The sequence below is a fragment of the Centruroides sculpturatus genome, unplaced genomic scaffold (assembly GCF_000671375.1).
Source record: "Centruroides sculpturatus isolate CEXI.00-Female unplaced genomic scaffold, Cexi_2.0 scaffold846, whole genome shotgun sequence".
NCBI classification, from domain to species: Eukaryota; Metazoa; Arthropoda; class Arachnida; order Scorpiones; family Buthidae; genus Centruroides; species Centruroides sculpturatus.
This window is the reverse complement of record NW_019385321.1, coordinates 315,278-336,415: the sequence shown is the minus strand read 5'-3', so window position 1 is coordinate 336,415 and position 21,138 is coordinate 315,278. Positions and strand designations below refer to the sequence as shown.

General features: G+C 29.6%; 1 protein-coding gene across 1 annotated transcript; it reads left to right on the top strand.

The window, feature by feature from the left end:
- Positions 1 to 2,099: 2,099 nt before the first annotated feature.
- Positions 2,100 to 8,037, top strand: LOC111637623 (putative Ras-related protein Rab-33). The gene is made up of 3 exons (XM_023383153.1): positions 2,100 to 2,135; positions 2,215 to 2,621; positions 7,356 to 8,037. Exons 2-3 carry the CDS (start codon positions 2,418 to 2,420, stop codon positions 7,857 to 7,859), a joined length of 708 nt encoding a protein of 235 aa, XP_023238921.1. The 5' UTR covers positions 2,100 to 2,135; positions 2,215 to 2,417; the 3' UTR covers positions 7,860 to 8,037.
- The last annotated feature ends 13,101 nt before the right edge of the window (positions 8,038 to 21,138 follow it).

Below are 21,138 nucleotides of genomic sequence, written 5' to 3'. Positions count from 1 at the left end.
ATCAAGTAAATCCTATGACACATTGTTTTGTAGGTCCTGTGAATTTTATTTCTATTAATGTTGACAGCAGTGGTTTTATATAACAGTATACACATTAATTACATTAATTTCCACTGTTATATTATCTATATCATTTGATTCTCCACAGTACCTTCTTTGAAATGGCATGTCTTTGCTTAAATGATTTGAGCGAGCTGTTTGACACATTAAAGTTCTGAATATGAAGTTTCTGTGCAAATGTGAAGACTAATTCCTACAGCATTGGACCAGATATACGAGCATTCATGCCATGCATTCGCTGAAACCATTTCAGAATAGCAGCATTTATCTCAAAATTTGCTGTCTTTCTTACTTTTCTGGAACGCTCTCCGTTTTCACGGTCTTCATAACGTTCAAGGTATTCTGCCTTGCATTTCTAAATGTGATTAAGAAGTTTTAATTATCGCTGCTGCTTTTTTGCTCACTATTTTTATTGGGTTCAAGAAACTTGATAACCTTAACTTTTTCATTCAGAGAAAGCACTCTAAGGCTTGGTTGAAACCAGAATTGAGGGTTTTTTTTTTACTCTTTCAGCCCTGTGGGCACTAAGGGAACCTCTTTTTAGCAAGCCCATTATGGGTTCGGCCAGACCCACAATCGGGTAGCTAGGTGGTGAGGGACGGAACCCGACATATCCGGACAGACCATAAAAAGAAATTAAAAAGAAACTGAAAAGAAGAATCACGGTAAAAAGTTATAACGATTTCTAAGTGTTATTTAAAAGTTAGGACTGTAATTTAGAGCGTAATGTCTTCGTGTCAACCGCACAATTTTCATGGTTGTCTCCCTTCATATTACTCACCAGTAAGCACCAGCTTTTCAAGTTTGCGAATTAGATGCAGCACCGGTTACGTTTTGAAATACTTTTCATGAAATCAATCGATGAATTTGAACAGGGTTAGTCAGTGGCGTAGCGTGGGTGTCAGCCACCCGGGGCAAAGGAAAATTTCGCCGCCCCCTTATTTAGGTATCTCAATTTAAAAAACTAAAATTCAGTTTCGTCACAGAATAAGTAATGAAAAATTCCGTGCTAGTATTGCCACATTTTTAAAATCGCTGACCCGGACGGCAGGTGAGGTTTGTTCGAACAGAAGTTCCTGACGCATGCGTATGTCATTTTGCAATGCGAAGAATAATGTGCAGTGCATGCCGGTTCAGTTAGCGATTACGGAGAATTGGGTAGGAGTAACGTAAGCAACCTAGATGACTTAGCTGTATTGGACATTGGAGGTGTATATGAATACGAATGATTCGTACAAGCATAAAAAAAAAGGTCAACAGGTTGGGCATGAAATCCCGGACTGTCCGGATGATGACACTTTTCGTGCTCATTTCAATCGGTCCGAATCGTAGGTGCGACGAAAATATGTGATGAAATGGTTCAAGTTTTTACAAGATATTATTATTATTTATTGTGAAATTTTTCCGCCCCCTAAAAAGTGCCGCCGGGGCGGGCCGCCCCTGCCGCCCCACTACGCTACGCCACTGGGGTTAGTATATCATTGAACTCACAAGTTTAAGAACACAGCCAACGGTTAAACTTGTAATGTAGATAGCCAAATAGCGTGGAAGGGACTAAAACTAATTCAATTCAACCATAAACATTTCTTAATCTTCCGAATTCCCAGAGTATCCAGATGGATGTTTTACTATCTGGACTATCCTGTCATCTGAATTATACAGTATTTCGTTTAATATATTCATCCAAAAGATTCATCTTTTATTTCGAAAATTGCCCTTTTTGTTGAAAATGATTATCATACAGTAGATTTACAAACATCTAAGTTAAAATAAAAATTCTGCGAAGAATATTGCACAATGTTTATTTTATTCTATATTTTATAATTGTATATAAATTGTATAACAGCGATGTAACTCGTTTGCATTTTGCAATAAGCAAATATGATTTCTTGACACGTTTGCTTTGCTTGACAAATGAGTAACAATTTTGCTGGTTCTTAGGTTATTGAGTTAGATGTTCTTTACATATTAATCAGCATTCAGCAGTCGTCCATTAAATATGATTTCTTTTTATCTTTACAGACAATTTTATAAAAGAAACAACGATATAAAATTTACAAGTCGAATTATTGCAAGTATGAAATACAAAAAATTTATAGACTATAACTTTTTACAATTCGACCATGTTTAAAAATTATTATATTTTTGTTCTAGAGATCTGGCAACGTTTATTCTCAATAAACTCCATTTTTAGCTGGCAACGTTACTCTGTCAGGTGGTTGTGTGCATGGCGTAGAGTGATTTCTCCGTCGTGTGATCTACGGATCGACGATAGTATCGTTTAGAAGTACAAGTGTATTTTATATTTTAGAGAATTAAACATGTGAAGTCTTGTTAAATCGAAACAAACGAGAAAGATGAGCGAAAGTAGACCTGAGAAATCAGTGAAAATAGATAAGCAAAAGAGAATCTTTAAAATAATAGTGATCGGCGATTCTAATGTTGGAAAAACTTGTTTAACTTTCAGATTTTGTGGAGGAAAATTTCCAAATAAAACAGAAGCTACCATTGGAGTAGACTTCAGAGAAAGATTGTTAGAAGTGGACGGAGAACAAATTAGAGTATGTTTTTTAATATAACGTCATTCTTTATAGTTTAATGAAACAGTATAACTATAATAGCAGCAACTATTTACCACATAATTTATAATTATATAATTATAAACATTCATTATCTCGTATTTAATGTTTGAAGTGTTAATGTATACAACTTAATTTAATAATGTTTCTATTATAAGATAATTTAATGTTTATATTAAATCGTAATTTAAATTTTGAGAATTTAATTCTTATAAATGTGTCCACAAAATTTATATTCTAATTGTTTTCTTAATGTAATAGATACTAAATAATTATTTTAAATTGTTATTGATCATGATTATTCAAGCTATTGTTTTGCACTCTATAGAAGAACTAATGTAAATATCAATAATAACTAGACAAAATTAATCATTTAAAGACTTTTTTTAGCTTAAATTTTTCGGTCAAAGTGTACCTAGGTAACCCCAATGGTGGTGCTTCTGACTGTTCGTGCTCCCGATGGACTCCTGCCGGTGGGGATCCACCAGCAGGCCACCAAGTGTTTAACGTCACTAGTTATTGATTCACGGTAGTTCTTGAAAAAAAAAAAAGGAAACGTCTACTAAAAATATAGTTAATCTAACCTAACCTAACCGCCACCATTGGGGTTACCTAGGTACACTTTAACCGAATATTCATATAGTATTATAGACTTTGAAATTTCACTTCAAGAAAACAATTTTGTTTTGGCAAATGTGATACCAATTCATAGTTTATTATGATGAATTATACATTATGATACTTTCCTGACTTTTTTGCGTTCTCAATATTAAAAAATAGCTCTTAATAAAGTAGTTTTTCTGTCGAGTAAGCAGAGGTATCCTTTATCTTGAACCTCAAGATAAATTTAATCTCTGCTGTGAAAACTTATGTTCATGGGGTGTAAAAAAAGAAAATGTGAAGACATTTTTAATTAATTTTAGTATTTCTACTTTTTTGATGTTTTAAATTTAGTTTTTTCTACATTTTTCTATAATTATTTTCTATAGTGGTGCTGTGATTTGATTTCACAAATATAATGGTCCCAACATATGTAAACAAGTTTTTTGAAAATTTAAGTCTAGTTCATATATTATTCGAGACTAGAAAAGAGAGTTAGCCATTTCAGTAAAATTGCTATGGGAAACATTGGATTATTCATGGTATATTTCCTTTCTTTTTGGTTTGGAGAAAACATTTCCACTTTCTATGCTTTATATGTGATAATTACAGTAGATTCCCCTATAAGACAGTAGATATGTTCCGTTCTTTATGAATCCGATTTTGTAGGAATCACAGCCCGACATGTGTGAAGTTTACGGACTATGGCTGTTTGAAAGGTTTTCTTCCATAAAATTCATCGATTCTAGACTAATCCGACTCAACATTTCCAAAATACGTATATTTTTTTTGGAAATAATCCGTATAAACTACGCTATAAACAAAAAATTGTAGGATTACTTACCGAGTGTGCACCATTTGACATCGCCATTGCTCAAGCTTGTTTTCATCGCGGAACAACTCAGCAAACCGCGGCCGCGATTTCTGATGTTATTTTTCTGCGAAAACTTCGCTGAACTTTGGAGACATCATTACTATAAATAATTTTTATCGCCGTTGAAATGTTTCTTTCACAAGAAATGTATAAAATTACAGTAATGTATTAGACTTACAGTACCTAATTTACATACTGTACAGACGATAGTTCGCCTAAACTCTCCATAGCGTGGCGCCAGGCGGCGGAAAGCATATATATATAATTATAATAAAGTTACAATAAATTAAGTTAATATATAATTATATATACAGTACCTAATTTATATATAATTATATGTACAGACGAAACTAAACTCAATTTACCCACCTAAACGTCCGTAGCGCCACGCTACGGACAGCAGGAAAGTAGTTCGGCTGCCCGATGACGTTTTACGTAATTATAGGAGTTTTTTACCATTGTGTACAGATACCGCCACAATTTTTTCGCCGTCTTATAGGAATCGTAATTATAGGAACCAGTCTTATAGGGGGATCTACTATACTGTATTCAGATATTGTTAAATCATGGAAACAGATTTTAAACTGAGAGTACTGTAAACATATGCATATTTCTCTTTAATTCATTTGAAGTACAAAAAAAGTTGCATTCATTTCATAAAGTTTGAATAAGCATTTGAATACTAAAAATTTCTGGAAATATTTGACAAGAGAGGATAAATTTTAGATTCTTAAAATCCTTCAAAATATTAAAGTATTAAAAAAAATCAATAAAATTTTGTCTGTTGTTGCAGATTTATTCACTGGCTATAACAAAGATGTTAGTTGAGATGACAATGTTAGATTATTGTTATTTGTGTGTGTGTATTTTTAAATGGTATTTTGTGTTATGTCATTTAACATTATGTTGCAGCATTTAAGAATGAGAGCTCTTTGAAGTGACATTCAAAAATTTATAATGAAAATAGCAAGTTATTTGTGATCATTGGTAATGTTAAATTATAGTAGGAAAAACAACTGGGGTTATTACTGTTGCGTTTAACCAACTTGTGGTTGCTGAATTATGACAGGAGAAAATATTTTGAGATTAAAAAATGAAAAAAGTTTTTTCATTAAGTTATATTGAAATATAATTATATATTAATAATTTTCAACAATTAATATATTAAAAATCTGCTGAATCAGGCATTAGTAGGAAGCATTAGTGTTTGGAGTAGCAAGCAACTTGTGCTAATTTAAAGTTTGTGAAATTAATTAAATCATTAATTACTAATGATTTGTTTGTGCAGAGAAAACATCAGAAGGGAATGTGATATCAAGTGAAAGAAATATATTTTACAAAAAACTTGTTAATGGTTAAAACAGTTTACAGTTTTAGTTTTATTTTGTACATCTACTTTGAAATTGTTTTCTTTATTTTTGAATATAATCAGTAAAGTCCTTGTGGACTAGTGATTACTGTCTCTTGATAAAAACAATTACACTATATATAAAAAATAATAATAATAATAAGTTCAAGCAAATAAATAAAATTTTTAAAATTGATTATTTGTTTATACTGTATTGATAAAAATAGCATTATTATAACTAATGCTATTTTTAAATGATTTCTAAGCTTATATCTAGAAGAAACATGTTTTTGGAGAAAATATAGGACTAATTGATATATTATATAATAAATATGTTAATTTAGATAAGTAGACAATATTATTTAAAAAAAAACTATTTCAATAGAGAGAAAATCAATAGAATTCAGTTAATCAAGCTGCTACAATCATTGGTTTAAGGTATTTAATATGAACTGTAGCCCTAAAATTATGATAAATGTATCTGGTGATCTGTCATTAAGTGTCTTTCTAGCAAGTGCAAATGTGTGCATGGAAAGTGCTTATAATAGTATGAATTTACTTTGTAATTTTTGAGAAATTCAATGTCATAACATAAGAAATGAACCTCTTCGTAAACACCGGAGGAAATACAATTCACCACATCCAAAAAACCTTTGTAACTCCAGTGATAAGTGTTTACACTGTATTCCAAATAACCATAGCCTGATGAAGACCCGGATGGGGTCGAAAACGTTCGCTGGTGTGTAAACACGTATCACTGGAGTTACAAAGGTTTTTTGGATGTGGTGAATTGTCATAACATAATTTAAAACTAATTTTTACCTAGTTCCAATTTTCTTTGATATTGTTTTTATGAATTGACACATTTAGTAGTAAATGTATGTACTTGTAATATCAAAACATTAAATCATTGAGAAAAAAATTTTTAGCTTGTTTTAAATATATTTTCTCCTTTGTAGTTAGTTATAATCAAGAGTAGCCTTCTATAGAAATTTTTTATTTAGTCTTTTTTATTTCAAAAGCAAATGTAAAGATATTTTTTTTTAATTTTGCATATATTGAAATCTTGTAGATAAAAAATTTAGTGCAAAATTGTGGGATAGCAGTTAAATTATTTTTGAAATTTGTTGCAAATTTGACATTCATAAGCATTATTATTATTAATATTTAAACTTAATAATAATATATTGACCTGACCTGATGGTTTTTTAAGAGAACTTTTTCAAATAAGAGGGACTAGATAAAAAAAAGATGTATGCTGAAAATGGAAGAGCAGGACAAGGAAGGGGAAAAAAATCTACTCCATATGTCATATTAAAAAAATCATATTCATGTCTTTTCCTTATAGAAAAGAAGCTGAGGCTATCATCTGTACAGTTCTGTTACAAATTATGCATTATAACCTATAATATTACTCCAGTTAGTGTATTATGGTGTAAATACTATTGCTGAGATGCTGCTTTTCTGCATTCATTATGAATACAAATTCCTTTTGATAGAAAAAACAAAAGAGCCATTAGTTTTTTTTCCATATACTTTGATTTTTCCATCTAAATTTTTCAATACATGACACCATTGAGAATATTTTCATTTAAGTTATAATTTGATAAAAATTTAATATGTTATTTCAATGTTTGAAACTATAAATTCCTTTATAAAAAATTATAAGGAAAAATTGCTAACTGGGTGAATTTTTAGAATGCATAATACAATCTTTATTTGAAGGTTGTGTTGTTCATCCTTTAGTTTCATTGTTTGTTAAAGAGTATGCTATATTTGCTATGATAAAAATTTGATTTATTAATTAAGTTCATTAGTACATTTATTAATATTTTTAATCTGTTCTTTAATAAGTTTAAGTCAAAAAATTTTATTATATAAAACTATTTTATAGTTGCAGCTATGGGATACTGCTGGCCAAGAAAGATTTCGAATGAGTATGGTTCAACATTATTATCGCAATGTACATGCTGTAGTATTTGTGTATGATGTTACAAAAATGTCTTCTTTTGAAAGTCTTCCACATTGGATTGAAGAATGTAACCATTATCAAATGACATCAGAAATACCAAGAATCTTAGTGGGTAATAAATGTGACTGTAAAGACAAAATAGCTGTTAGTACAAATATGGCACAGAAATTTGCTGATATGCATAACATGCCCTTATTTGAAACATCGGCAAAGGATGAAAGTGAAACAGATCATGTTGAAGCAATTTTCTTAACGCTTGCGCATAAATTAAAGAATGCAAAACCTATGATGCAGCCTATTCTTCAACGGCAGCTTACAGATGAAAACAGACGATCTAGAGTTATCACAGTACGATCAAAAGAAAACAGTACATCAAGTAAATATACTTCTCTAGAAAATGATTCGGAATCATTGTGTGCATGTTAATTGTGAAAGATGTAAATATTTAGATGTCTAAAATATCTGTGTTTAAGAAAATTATTGGTATTCTAAATGTATTTATTATCTGATGTCATTTTGAAGGTATGTAATGCATCTCAAATAATTCTAATATAAAATAAATATTTCAGTTTAATTAAGAAACACAAAATGTGAATATTAATTTTAATAAATTGCAGTATATTTCTGTAAAATTCATAAAAATATATTTGCTTTTTATGACTAACTTTTCAGATAAATAATAGTTTCTGTTGTTGATAGAATGGTGTTCAGTTATTCCATTACCTTATTCCATGAAATAATGAACATTTATTTTATACAGATTGAGAGAATGGCAATCATATTTATTCCAACAGTACTTTTTATATGCATTTCTAATAACTTGCATAATAAAATAGTTCAAACAGCATCATTAGAAAGATTTGAATCCTGAGAATTGGCTCAATTGAACTGATGATTGAACTGATTGATTGATTGACTCAATTGAACTGATGATTGCTTTGGTGGACCAATAATTTTTTCTCAATTTGAGTATTGTTATACATGATTATAAATATTTTTCTAAAAGTTAAATGTGCTAGGAACCATATTTTTGCAATATGTTATGCAGGCACTCTGACACTCAAATACAATGAATTATTGTATCTGATGCCAGAGTGCTATAAAATCACTTAAGTTTATTAATGAAATGAAACATAATTGTTTGGTGTGGATTTTAGACCCCCTAAATTTTTATATTTTTTGATTCTCGGTGCCCTTGCTAAATGCAGATTTTCCNTAGTGAAATGTAATTTTAGTCTCTGGATCTTAAATTTTGAATTATGAAATAAAATTACTTTATCTACTTTTGTAGTTCAAAAAAATCGATGATGGTATAAAGTTGAAGATTAGTATTGTATAGAATTACACCTCTGCATGACAGAATTCAAAATTTTAACATTTTGCTCCTACAGTAACAATCTTATTCTTGGATGCAAATTGCCCAATCTTAGTGCTTTAAAATTTTAAAATGTCAAATCACAAATGTCTATTATATCTTATTTGAGTTATAGATAAACTCATAGATACATATTGGCTAATCAAATTTATCTACTTGGAACTTACAGTGAAATTTACACAATATAAATGTTAAAGTTTGAATTTCATGTTGATATTCTCATTGCTGATAATAACCAGTTAATCAATATATTGTCTGTTTTAATTCTGAAGTAGACAGAAATGATAAAAAAAATAAGATTTTAAAAATTGAATTATGACTATTTACAAAAAATTTTTATATTTTTTGATTCTCGGTGCCCTTGCTAAATGCAGATTTTCCCAAGGCGTCCTATGTCAAATTCTAATGAGTAGATTAAATTCTAACATAAAAATTTTAAAACATTTCATGACACCCCTGTGAGGAAACCACAGCACACACTTTGGTAACTGCTGCTATAAAGTATAAAGCAGTATAATTTTACATATAACAACATTAATAGAAGTAGCTTTCTTCAACTTTATTTTTGCATATCTCGGTTTGTTTTTGGTTTATCCTTCAAACTTTAGTAATACTATTTTTTCAGTGATTATTGCTGTTTAAACATTTAAAAACTAACATGCAACTTCTGTAAATGTTGAATTAGTAATTTCATAGTAAATTTGATCATCTTTGCTCAGAGTTATTTTTAAAATACAATTTATAATATTTATCTAAGTTGACTAACATATTTTCACTTTATTAAAAAAAAATTTCAGATATTTTCAATTTAAATGGATTCTAAAATAGCCAAAATTGTTTATTATTATTATTTTAGAATATATTAATTTTGGCTATATACAAAGTTTTTATAGATAATTCAAAAGTAAGTTTAAGAATTTAATTGAATTAAATTAAGTATAAATCCAGTTACTATAAAATAAATCAACATTCTGTTCTTTTGAAACAAAGATGCTGCTTTTAAGAAATAAAAAATATTTAGTATGAATTATTAACAAATCAAACATTGGCAATAGAGAAAAATAAAAATCTATCCACATTCATTATTTAACATTTTTGAAATGAATTATCATCCGTCACGTAAATACATCTTAAACTTATAAGAAAACCATGATCGTTTTTAACTTTGTGTGTTTTTCGTTATAATTTATCACGTGTTCTGTGGAAGTTCATCCAAGCCAATATACTGTTACTTCTGTGGTATGTTAAAAGGATGAAAGATAGACTCGGAAAATTTAAAAATTTTTTGTAAATAGTCATAATTCAATTTTTAATTGAAAATATCCTGAGTTGTTTATGTTATCATGTATGCTGTTATGCAAATAAGATTTTGTTGATAGCAGAAAGCCATGTCAAAAACCAGAGGAAAGCAAAAAGAAAAAAATTAGAAATTGCAAAACTATTTGACAATCTGTTGAATACTTGATAGCTGGATGGCTGTAGTATGGATAAAGACATCAGCTTACTGTTCTAGGATTTAACTTTTGAACCCTAGGAATTTTTTTTTTACAGATGGTCTCCTGGATTTGTTTGGTTCCATTCCTCACCATCCAGCTGTCCCACTGTGGGCCTGACCAAACCCAAGATAGTTATGATTAAAAAATCTTACCATGTAGATACCCTTTTGGATTCCACATTCACGTGGTGAGAGTCAAAAGTGAGGAAAGAAAAGTTTTCTAAGATCAATTTAATTAATTCAGCTGAGTAACCACAGTAGCTAGTTCATCCTTTGGAGTGATCAATTTGATAATTGATCATTCCAAAAGCAGAGGAAGAAAAATTATAAATTATGAAAAAGTAATTAAGAAAAATATACATCTTAATTTAAGGAGAAGGCTTCTATAAAATTTGTAAGAATAGGGTTCTTATTCTTACAAATTTTATAACCATTTTATCATTATATATGTATTAGTAGCTGCTTGTTATATCACTCATGCTGGGAGAAAAATCAAATGAATGATATAATCAATGTATTCACCTGTTTTGTCTATTTTTGATCTCAATGCAGCCTTGCTTTTTTGTGGATTGTATTAAAAAAAAAAAAAAACACTCCTGTTACGGCTGAAACTAATTTACATTGAATAACACTTTAAATACTACTTCCAGCAATACACTACTTTATTCAAGCAAACATTTTTGACCTCTCAGACTTACATCAGGCTTTAATGTATAAAATAAGGTTTGAACTGAGTTCTAATTAATGTTCTTACAGCATTTTTTAAAAATAGGAATATAATTTAGAATATAACCAACTACATACACTTGACATAATACACATTGAGTATATCTATATTACCTTGAAATTACAATTATACAATAGTAATTTCAAGGTCAATGAATGAAATAGTATTTTTTTGCCAGTAGAAATTCAATAGCAACAGATATTTTTTAAATTGCTCTAGCGAATAATTTTTAATATTTGGATGATAAAATGATACATACAAATGAGTGATATAACAAGGGGCTAGTTTAACAATACTGTGTGTTTAAATTTGAATTATCAACAATATTAACTTATCATTAGTTTAATGAAAAATGTGAAATTTGTTTACAAAGCTTTTTTTTAAAAGACATTGATTCAGGAAATAAAATTTACTTTTATTTTCACTAATTATGAAAATCATTGATTGCTGTTGGTCACTATACATTTATTCTGTAACTGTTTATCATCAAAATTGTTTTTCTTCAACACTTTCAACTAAACATTATTCTATTTTTTAATAAGGAAAATTAAATTCCACTACATTTCCAAATTTAGAAATTAAAAAAAAAAGAACTGCTGTACAGTTTACTAATTTGTTGGATATATTAATACTACTAAAGTTCTAGAACTGTATTATGTAAATACTATGGGTTATTATTTATGAAGTTTTCTCATAATTTTAGTATATCAAAATGTGAGAGTTAATTTGGAAATAAGTGTAATTAACAGTTTACATTGAGACTTGTTCTTTATGGTACTACTATTGTTGTTATTAGAAATATATTTGTAACAAAATTTCCTATCAATAATGAAACATTTTTTAATGTATATAATGGGGCTGCAAAAGGAAACATATATTGCCTATCGGAAATACAAACTGTATTTTAAATATATATATATATAATATAGTTATATATGTATAACTTATATAGGAGCTGAGCTGCAGTTTAGCTACTGTGGGTTTATCATTTTTTAAATATTTAATTATTGCAATGCTTTTCATCTCCTTGCAGTGGAACAGATTCTCAAATAGTGCAGCACTAGAGATGGCCAAGTATTACAAAAGTACATTTTAAAAAATTAGCAATGAGCTGCATACTTTCCTTGGTTATGAGATTTTAAAAAATCATAATAGTGTTATTAAAAATAACTTGTGTGGTGCCATCTGTTATGAGATTTTGTTATAAAAACTTTTGTAATTAAAAATATAGAAAATGACAAAACATTTAATTTTGAGAGTAGAAATGAGTAAATGAGTTTAGATGTTTATAAACTGTAAATTTTAATTCTAACAAGTAAAATCTTCATTAAGTCTGACCCCACTTGAGATGTGACTACCTTGTATCTCCCCACCCCATTGACCTTCAATCATCAAAATTTAATAGTATCAATGCCCCTTATATACAAACTATCATGAGAAATTTTGTTACTTCATTTATTATCTCAGGATGGGATAAAGATTAAACATTTGTCAACACAAACACACAAAATTTTTTTTTTACTTTTTTGTGTTCAGGTGATCTTAAAACACAGAGATTTACAAAAAACTTGGAGGGTCAAATTTGACATGATTCCAATACTTTCCCTTATTATGTATACATGACAGCCAGGAAAGTAAAATGAGAAGAAATCCATTTGTATAAAGATTTATTACATCCATTATCAACTAATGGCTAGGCTTGTAGGGTAACAGTTGTTATTGTATACAGCTATTCATAATTTAAATAATATATTTTTAATTCTGTACACTAACAAGTAAATGTGCTAGAAAAATTATACAGAATTTATAATGCACTGCAAACCAAAACAGTTTGAAGTTTTTATCTTTACCTGAAGGTATCTTTAAGGACTAATTGCAGTAAAGTTTTAGAAGAGGAGAATAAAAATTCAATGGAATCTAGTAATTTCTTTTCAAAGCTTTCAAAATTTTTGTATCAAAATGAAAACTTATTGAAGGATGGATTGTTTACTTAGATTTTTGTTTTTATTAAAACAGTCAGCCAGGAGAGCTCTGGGAGAAAAATATTTTTTTGTTCAAAAGATTTAAACTAGCAATAGAAAAAAGTTTTTAGCCTTTTGTCACTCCTGTGTAGTATAAGGTTTATGATGATCATTCCCAAAGAATAAAAAAAAAAAAGGAGAAAAGTAAGGATTACATTGCTATTTATCCTTATCATTGTAACAAAATGTTCTGATGTTTGGAGATGATTAAGTGCAACATTATAAGATGTTTGGCCAATTTTAAATCCAGTATAGTTGATGTGCCAGTAAATAGAATTTTTGCAAAAATCATCATAAGTTACTGATACAGTAGTTTTGTAAATGAAAATATGATAATGGTTTCTTAAATAATAGTAATCGCTTCTTGTAAGGAATAACAAATATTAGTTCTTTGTAGAGTGAGAATAGAATAATGAACAAAAATATAATGCTGTTTTCTATTAATGAATCTCTTAAACCATTAGTGTTCAAAATATATATTTATGTAATGAGATACAGGGTTGGTCAAAGACTAATTAGACCAATTTGTAAATTCAGGCTTCCCAAAAGTAGATTTACCATATGACTTTTAATCACAAAAAAATGTTGTTATAAATAATAATGTAACTAGAAAATTTTTATTAAAAGTACCATTTTAATTAACCTGTTTAATAACATTTTTCTTTTATGGACTTACTTTTCATCTGAAATTTACCTTTGCTTTGTTTGATGCCTTCCACTATCACATAACTTCACTACTCAATCATATTAAATCAAAGCAGTAATATAACTATTTTTAGACGGCCTAATGGCAGCATGGTTAGGGTGGCAGCCTACCATTGGGAGACCTGAGAAAATCCAGATGGTTTTCAGGAAATTGGGAAATTTTTCAGGTGGTGATATGTAGGTCCTGTCTCATTGTGGGCTGGTCCAATTCATAATGGGCTTGCTAAAAAAGAACTCAATACCCATGTTGACAAAGTTACAAGGAAAAAAGTAGCATAATTACTATTAAAAGTAGTTTAGCAATGCTTAAAGAATCCAGACCAGACCCTGGGCATTGTTTATAGGTAACATATAATTTTTAAATTGCCAACTTTAAATGTGTTTGTTCCTATTCCATCACGAATATAAAGAAGCTAGGCCAGGGATGGTGAACCTATGGCACGTGTGCCCAAAGTGGCATGTAAGGAGAAATCATCTGGCACATAACATATCATATGATTTTGATTTATCAAACCAGAATTCTATATTAATTTTAATTAAAGCATATTTGTTTAATTTATTTGGATATTATTCAAAGTCTAAAACTTTGGCATGCTTTAAAACTAAGTATATGCCTGTATACATAATATTCATTATATTGTACTTTATATAATTTTGAAAGCTATTGTTTATTGTCTCTGCTGGAGCATTCTGAAACCAGAAATAAACTCCTGGGATTTGTAACTTACCTTGGGGCTGAAGAATATTGAGAAATGCTGTTGTGGCGGTACACCATGTCTTTGTACATAGGAGTAGATATAAGTTTTATTTCTCCTAAATTCCTTTGTCTTTAATGTCTGTTTCTAGAACTTTCTAACCTATTCTTTTTCTACGGGTGAGGGACAACCTTTGTCCAAGGACGAAGGGAGAAGACAAAGGGGATACTAAGAAGCCCTGAGGCCATCAGTAAAAACGAACAAGACACTTTTGGGTCAGCGTCCGAGGTGAACAGACGTAGGAAAGAACAAGCCAAAGTTTGTCGCCTAGTGGGACAAAAGGAGAAGGCTTGAAAGTTGTCTGTGAGCGGACGAATTAGAAGGACACTCAGATTAAGGCTTTAAGAACGATTTGAATTCTCAAGAAACGGAAACGAGAGGAAGGAAATTGACTCAAGATCCAATATAGAGAAGATCGGAGACTGCCGAATCACCCAGGTACCCCCACAAAATCTGTCCTTTTTACTTGTCTCTTCTCTTCATATATCTTATTTTCTTCACCCTTCTTCTTTAGTATATAAGTTAGATTAAGGTAGATTTAAGTTAGTTGTAATATCTCTCAAACCATAATTTTGCATTGTCGCGAATATGTGCCTCCTGCCTGTGAAAATATAAAGAATATGTCAGACGGTGTTGAACTTATGTGCATACTATAGTTTTGGATCAAGTGTGTAAAGTGTAAAAGAACCAGGTGTAAGAAGGATCACGTAACCGTATTTAAATAAAATCCTGTTTAATTTATAGTTACTTCTTTATAATCCATTTATTTGTCCTCCACACTACCACAATGGCGTCCGCGACAGGATCCCAACTATAGTGAGGGTGCACGGTTCTTGATATTTTGTAAATCAGTGACTAGAAGTAAGCGTGTTATTACCTGTTGTTAATTGCTTATTATATATAAATATAATATTTTTCTTTTGTTATAATGGCCACTAGTAATTCAGTGGAAAGTTCGAGCTCCAGTGAAAGTGTTATCCCCAGCTCACCACTGGTCGTAACAGGGTTCCTGGGTATGATACCCATGTTTTCTGGATTACAGAGCGATGTAGTGAATGTGAAACAATTTTTCTGTACGGTTGATAAGATTGCGCGACTCGCAGGTTGGAACGATGAGGTTAAGGTGGCTGTGCTACAATCGAGACTAAAGGGTGAACCATTAAAAACGTTTATGTGCTTACTTGAACAATACCCCGAGTCATATGGATATTAAGCGGGACCTGATAAAATGCTTTAGTAAGAAGGAGGTGGGTGACAGAGATATAATAGACCAATTAATGTCCATAAAATATGGGAATAATGAATCGGTGACAGATTATTCAGTCCATACGCGGACCTTACTTGCCAGGGCGGCAATAAGTCACCAAAATATATATTGTCCCGTAATAAACTTAATCTTGGAACGTTTCGTAAGGGGTTTGAGAGGGGTCATAAGGAGTAATGTAATGAGAAAAACTCCAAAAACTTTGGATGAGGCATTCGAGATTGCTGAAGCAGAGGAATCGATTGAGGCCAACGGCAGCAGCCGTTATGAAAGGAGGGCTGTTAGTTCAGCGATTGAGGAGACAACTAATACAGCCGTAAAAGAATTTGAGAAAGTAGAAATAAGTGGGAGTCAGTGCGACGATAAGATAGAAAAGTAAGGAAGAAAAATCGACGAGTTAACTGAAGCTATAAGTAAGCTGTTAAATAGTAAGGACCAAGGGCCAAGAAGGGCCAACAAAGGATGTTACATGTGTGGGGAAATAGGACATAAAAACATTAAATATCAATGATGCAAGAAAGTTCATAAAAACATTAAATATCAATGATGCAAGAAAGTTCAACAACATATAGCTATATTTTCCATGGAAAGTGACAAAGCAAGAAGTTTAAATTTAGAAAAAATTTTTTAAAAAGTTTCACAAATTTAAGTTATAGCCAACATAAAAACTTAAGTTTATAAATTTTTGTTTTAATCATTACTTTTGGTTATTTATGTTTAAATAAAAAATGATGAAATATAAAAATTACAATGTGATATATGCAATTATTTTATAAATACTGTAATACTCTACTCTACGAAGAGAAAGTTAATTTAAAACAATGAAGAGTAATACAAAAATAAAAGGTCCTGCAGAAATGTTTCCAGTGTTTGCTAGGATCATAGCTAATGAGATATCATCCAAGATATTTGTAAACTGAACATAGTACAGTAGACTCCATTTACTGTAATCACTTTGGGACTCATCTAAACTGATGATGATAACCACCTGATAAAGTGGAGTAAATAAATAAAACTACTATCAGAGGAAATTTTGGTTTCATTGACTTATACACTGTTTTAATGTATCCTTTTTAATATAACTTGAAAATTAATAATTTATAAAACATATATTAATACTGGATGAATTATATATATTTGTATATAATTGTAGAATATTGTCTACTATTAGCTCCAACTATCTAGTATATTGCTAGCAATTTAAACTATTGTATTGTGAACAAATTAACTAGTACTTTAAATGTTGATAATTTTATCAGTTATTGTTATCAATATTAATGATTGCATGTTATCAGCCATCTGTTGAAGCTAATACTTGTAATATGAAAAAGATATCATCATCAGATAAAACAGTTTTTATAAAAATGCTTATCATCATCAAATTTTTGAAGTATATTTTAACTCATGTTTTAGGGCTTGCTAATTTTGATAACAATATACACAGTCTATTGTATTTAGGTTAGATCAATCAGGCTTGAACCATCATAAGTTCAGGGATGTCCAACCTGTGGCCCACTGCACCAATTTTTTTAGGTACATTTTCATTTATTTTGGTAAAGTATGTCATAAAAATTATTCTCATTTCATTGAATACACTTTGATGTTGTAATGATGTACTTGGTGACATTATTTATAACTTACCAATCAAAAAATTAGGTAGTGTGGTATGTCATATTGATTGTTTCAGTTTCAAAGATTTTTGTAAAGAAGTGATGTTAGTGATAAAGAATAGGTACTTTTTATCAGGTGGATGAAAAAAACAATCCCTCTTTTCAAAAGAGAATCATCCATTTCTCTTTGTATATAGCTTACTAGAGGAAGGGACTAATTTATTCTTTATTTCTTTCTAATTACAGGTATATAATACAGATATAGGTCTATGTATTTGATATATATTTCTTTTGCTAATGTAATAATTTAAATATTTTCAATCTCCAATTATATTAATAATTATTATTTCATCAACTTCAAATTTATATTTTTAATAACCCAGCATTTGGTCATGACATCTAACACTAAGAAAAGAAAAAAACAACCGAAGAAAAGAGAAAATTCAGTATCTTTTTGGATAGAAAAATATTTCTTAACTGAAACATGCAATAATATCTGCTTTATTTGTCATATTAATTATATTCCTAACACATGACAATTTTAAGCATCACTATACTGACAAAGTGAGTCAGAATATAATAAATTAAACAAAGAAAGAAGAAAAATGAAACTAGATTAATTGAAAAAGCAGTTTAATTCTCAACAAAGCATTTTAAAAAAATTTGTTGTTAAAACTGATAAATGTACAAAAATTAGCTATTTAATAGCTGAAAAATTGGCTCAGAAGAATAAACCACTGGTAGATGGTGAATTAATAAAAGAATTTATTGTAATTGCTTTTATAACAGCAACTGCACACCGGGATGTATAAAGTAAATATGACGTACCAAACCTATAACCGATGCGTATCTAATTGTTCATTCAACGACAAACGTTTTCTTAACCCCTTCTGGGCTCTTCTTCAGGTGCAAAGCTGGATCGAACAACAAACAACGAAATTTGAATAAATCCGAACTCTATTGAATTTGAATCGTTCAGTTTGTTCGCTTATTCCGTTGCGTGATATGCTTGAAAGTGTTCTAATTTGACGATTAATGTTCAATTTAAGAGAAAGATATTAATGTGATAACGTGTTAGTGAGATACACAATTATTTAACATTCTCACATGTTCCCCAGTACCTTTTATTTTAAGGCTTAATAAATATTATTTCGCTATTACTCTGTATGTAGTAGGTTTTGCCATGCCATGGAAAGGCCGATTTCGTCTCTTGAATTAAGGCATATGACACATCCAATTGTATTAATTCAAGAGACGAAATCGGCCTTTTCATGGCATGGCAAAACCTACTACATACAGAGTAATAGCAAAATAATATTAAGCCTTAAAAAGGTACTGGGGAACATGTGAGAATGTTAAATAATTGTGTATCTCACTAACACGTTTTTTAAGTATCACATTAATATCTTTCTCTTAAATTGAACATTAATCGTCAAATTAGAACACTTTCAAGCATATCATGCGACGGAATAAGCAAACAAACTGAACGATTCAAATTCAACAGAGTTCGGATTTATTCAGATTTCGTTGTTCGATCCAGCTTTTCACCTGAAGAGCCCAGAAGGGGTTAAGAAAACGTTTGTTGTTGAATGAACAATTAGATACGCATCGGTTATAGGTTCGGTACGTTATATTTACTGTAACTGCTTTTAATGAAAATTGTCCTGAGAAAGTTAAAAGACTCATTTCATTGAATAAGTTATGTCAGACAATTGGTAGAAGAATTGAGGACATAGCTGACAGTACAGTGAGTACATTGCAGACCCATTAGAGAGGTTGCACCCGACGTTTTCAGCGTGGAAACGTGATCTGACGTTCATGTTTCCTTGCTGAAAACTTCAGCCACATCCTCACTAATATCTAAATGTGTTCATTACAGTTTAGCATTGGATGAAAGTACCAATCAAAGTGACATTGTAAAATTGATTATTTTCGTAGAAGGAATTGACATCATATAAATGATTCCATATAAAGGGGCAAGGACATACTTTAGCATTTTAATTTAGCCATTAAAAAGTTCAATATTGATAGAAATAAAATTTATTCAATTACAACTGATGGTGCTCCTGCATTAATTGGTAAAAATAATGGATTTATTACTTTATTCAAAGAATCGGTTGATCATTTTACCTGAATTAACTACTATTACTTGATTCATCATCAGCAATTGTGTGCTCAAAAGTTAAATATGAATCAGTTGATAAAATTTACAACTTTCACAAGATCTATCAGATCTCGGGCTTAAACCATCATGAATCCAAAGTACACTTGGAAGAAGTTGGCAGTGAGTATGACTTAAAAGTAAGATGGCTCAGTAAAGCAGAAACTTTGAAAAGATTTCAATTATTGTTACCTGAAATAGAATTCATGCAAAGCAAGAAGCAAAATGTAATTTTTTAGAAAACAAAGAATGGTTGAATGATCTTGCCCTCTTAGTAGATATTACTGAAATGTTGTCTAACTTTAACTTGCATTTACAAGGAAAAGACCAGTTATGTTGCACAATATTTGACCAAATAGACTAAGAAGTTTCAACTTTTTGATAACACAATTGAAAGCTTGTGAAATTTTTCTTTTTAATAAACTTTAAAAATGCACAAAGAATTTCTTGTAAACTTTGAAAAATATAGTAAATTATGTGAAGGTTTGTTAAAAGATTTAACAACCAGATTTTCTGACTTCAGAAAAAATAGAAACTGAATTAAAATTGTTTAGTGATCCATTTTCACTTAACTATGTGGAACCACCAGCTAAAACTCATTGAACTTCAAAGAAGGGAATCTTTAAAAACTTATTAGAGAGAACATTCCCTTCTTGAATTTTGTAAAGAAGTTCATTCTTTCAATAAATTTGATGAAATTGTCAAATTTATCTAAAAAAACTGTTATGCATATAGGGTAGTAAATACTATTGTAAACAATTCTTTATGTGCATGAAAAACATGTGCATGAAAAACATTAAAACTTCTGAAAGAAATAGTTAAATAGGAATCACCCAATCTAACATTATAATTAACACTAGTACCATAAACAGTGACAATATTATTATAAAAAGGAAGGTAATGTCAAAAATTGCATTGAATTTATTGTTATTTTGTGTGAGTATAATTTCCTTTTTACTGTCAATAATACAGTATTTTTTTATAATTTGGCCCATTAGGAAAAAAGATTGGACAACTCTGGGTTAAATGATGAACTTTAGACACTCAAAAATCTGATGACAAAAAATTAATTTGATTTTTTTATTTCTTCATATGACAAATTGATTTTTCAGGTTTTATTTTATTAACAGAATGTACATGGCAAAATTTTACACAAAGATCATAAAATAAGTACAAATAAATATTTATCTTGTATATAATAAAAAATTGGAATATTATGGAATGTTTGCTCTCACTAAACTGGCAACTGCTAATTCTAAAATTATTTTGAAAACCACTAGATTATAAAATTATAAACAACAATTTTAAACAGTAAATTCATATTTTATTAGATTTAAATTATGTGATACGAACATATGATTGTATATTCCAATACTGTGACAATTTATACACACATTCTACTACACATATATTTTACTATGGATATAATATATATATGTATATACTGTATATATATATATATTATAAAAGTAATAGTTAATCTTAAATGGAGGAAAAAAAAGCTGCATAAAAATAAGCATTTATACAGTACATTGTTTTGAAAATGCTAAATAACATAGTCTAGAGCCTGCTGATAATTTCTTTTATTTAAA

Excerpts from the sequence above, each read along its gene's own strand:
- LOC111637623 (XM_023383153.1), top strand. The coding sequence starts at position 2,418 with ATGAGCGAAAGTAGACCTGAGAAATCAGTGAAAATAGATAAGCAAAAG. Across the intron at positions 2,622-7,355 it reads TGGACGGAGAACAAATTAGA|TTGCAGCTATGGGATACTGC; the intron begins GTATGTTTTTTA and ends ACTATTTTATAG.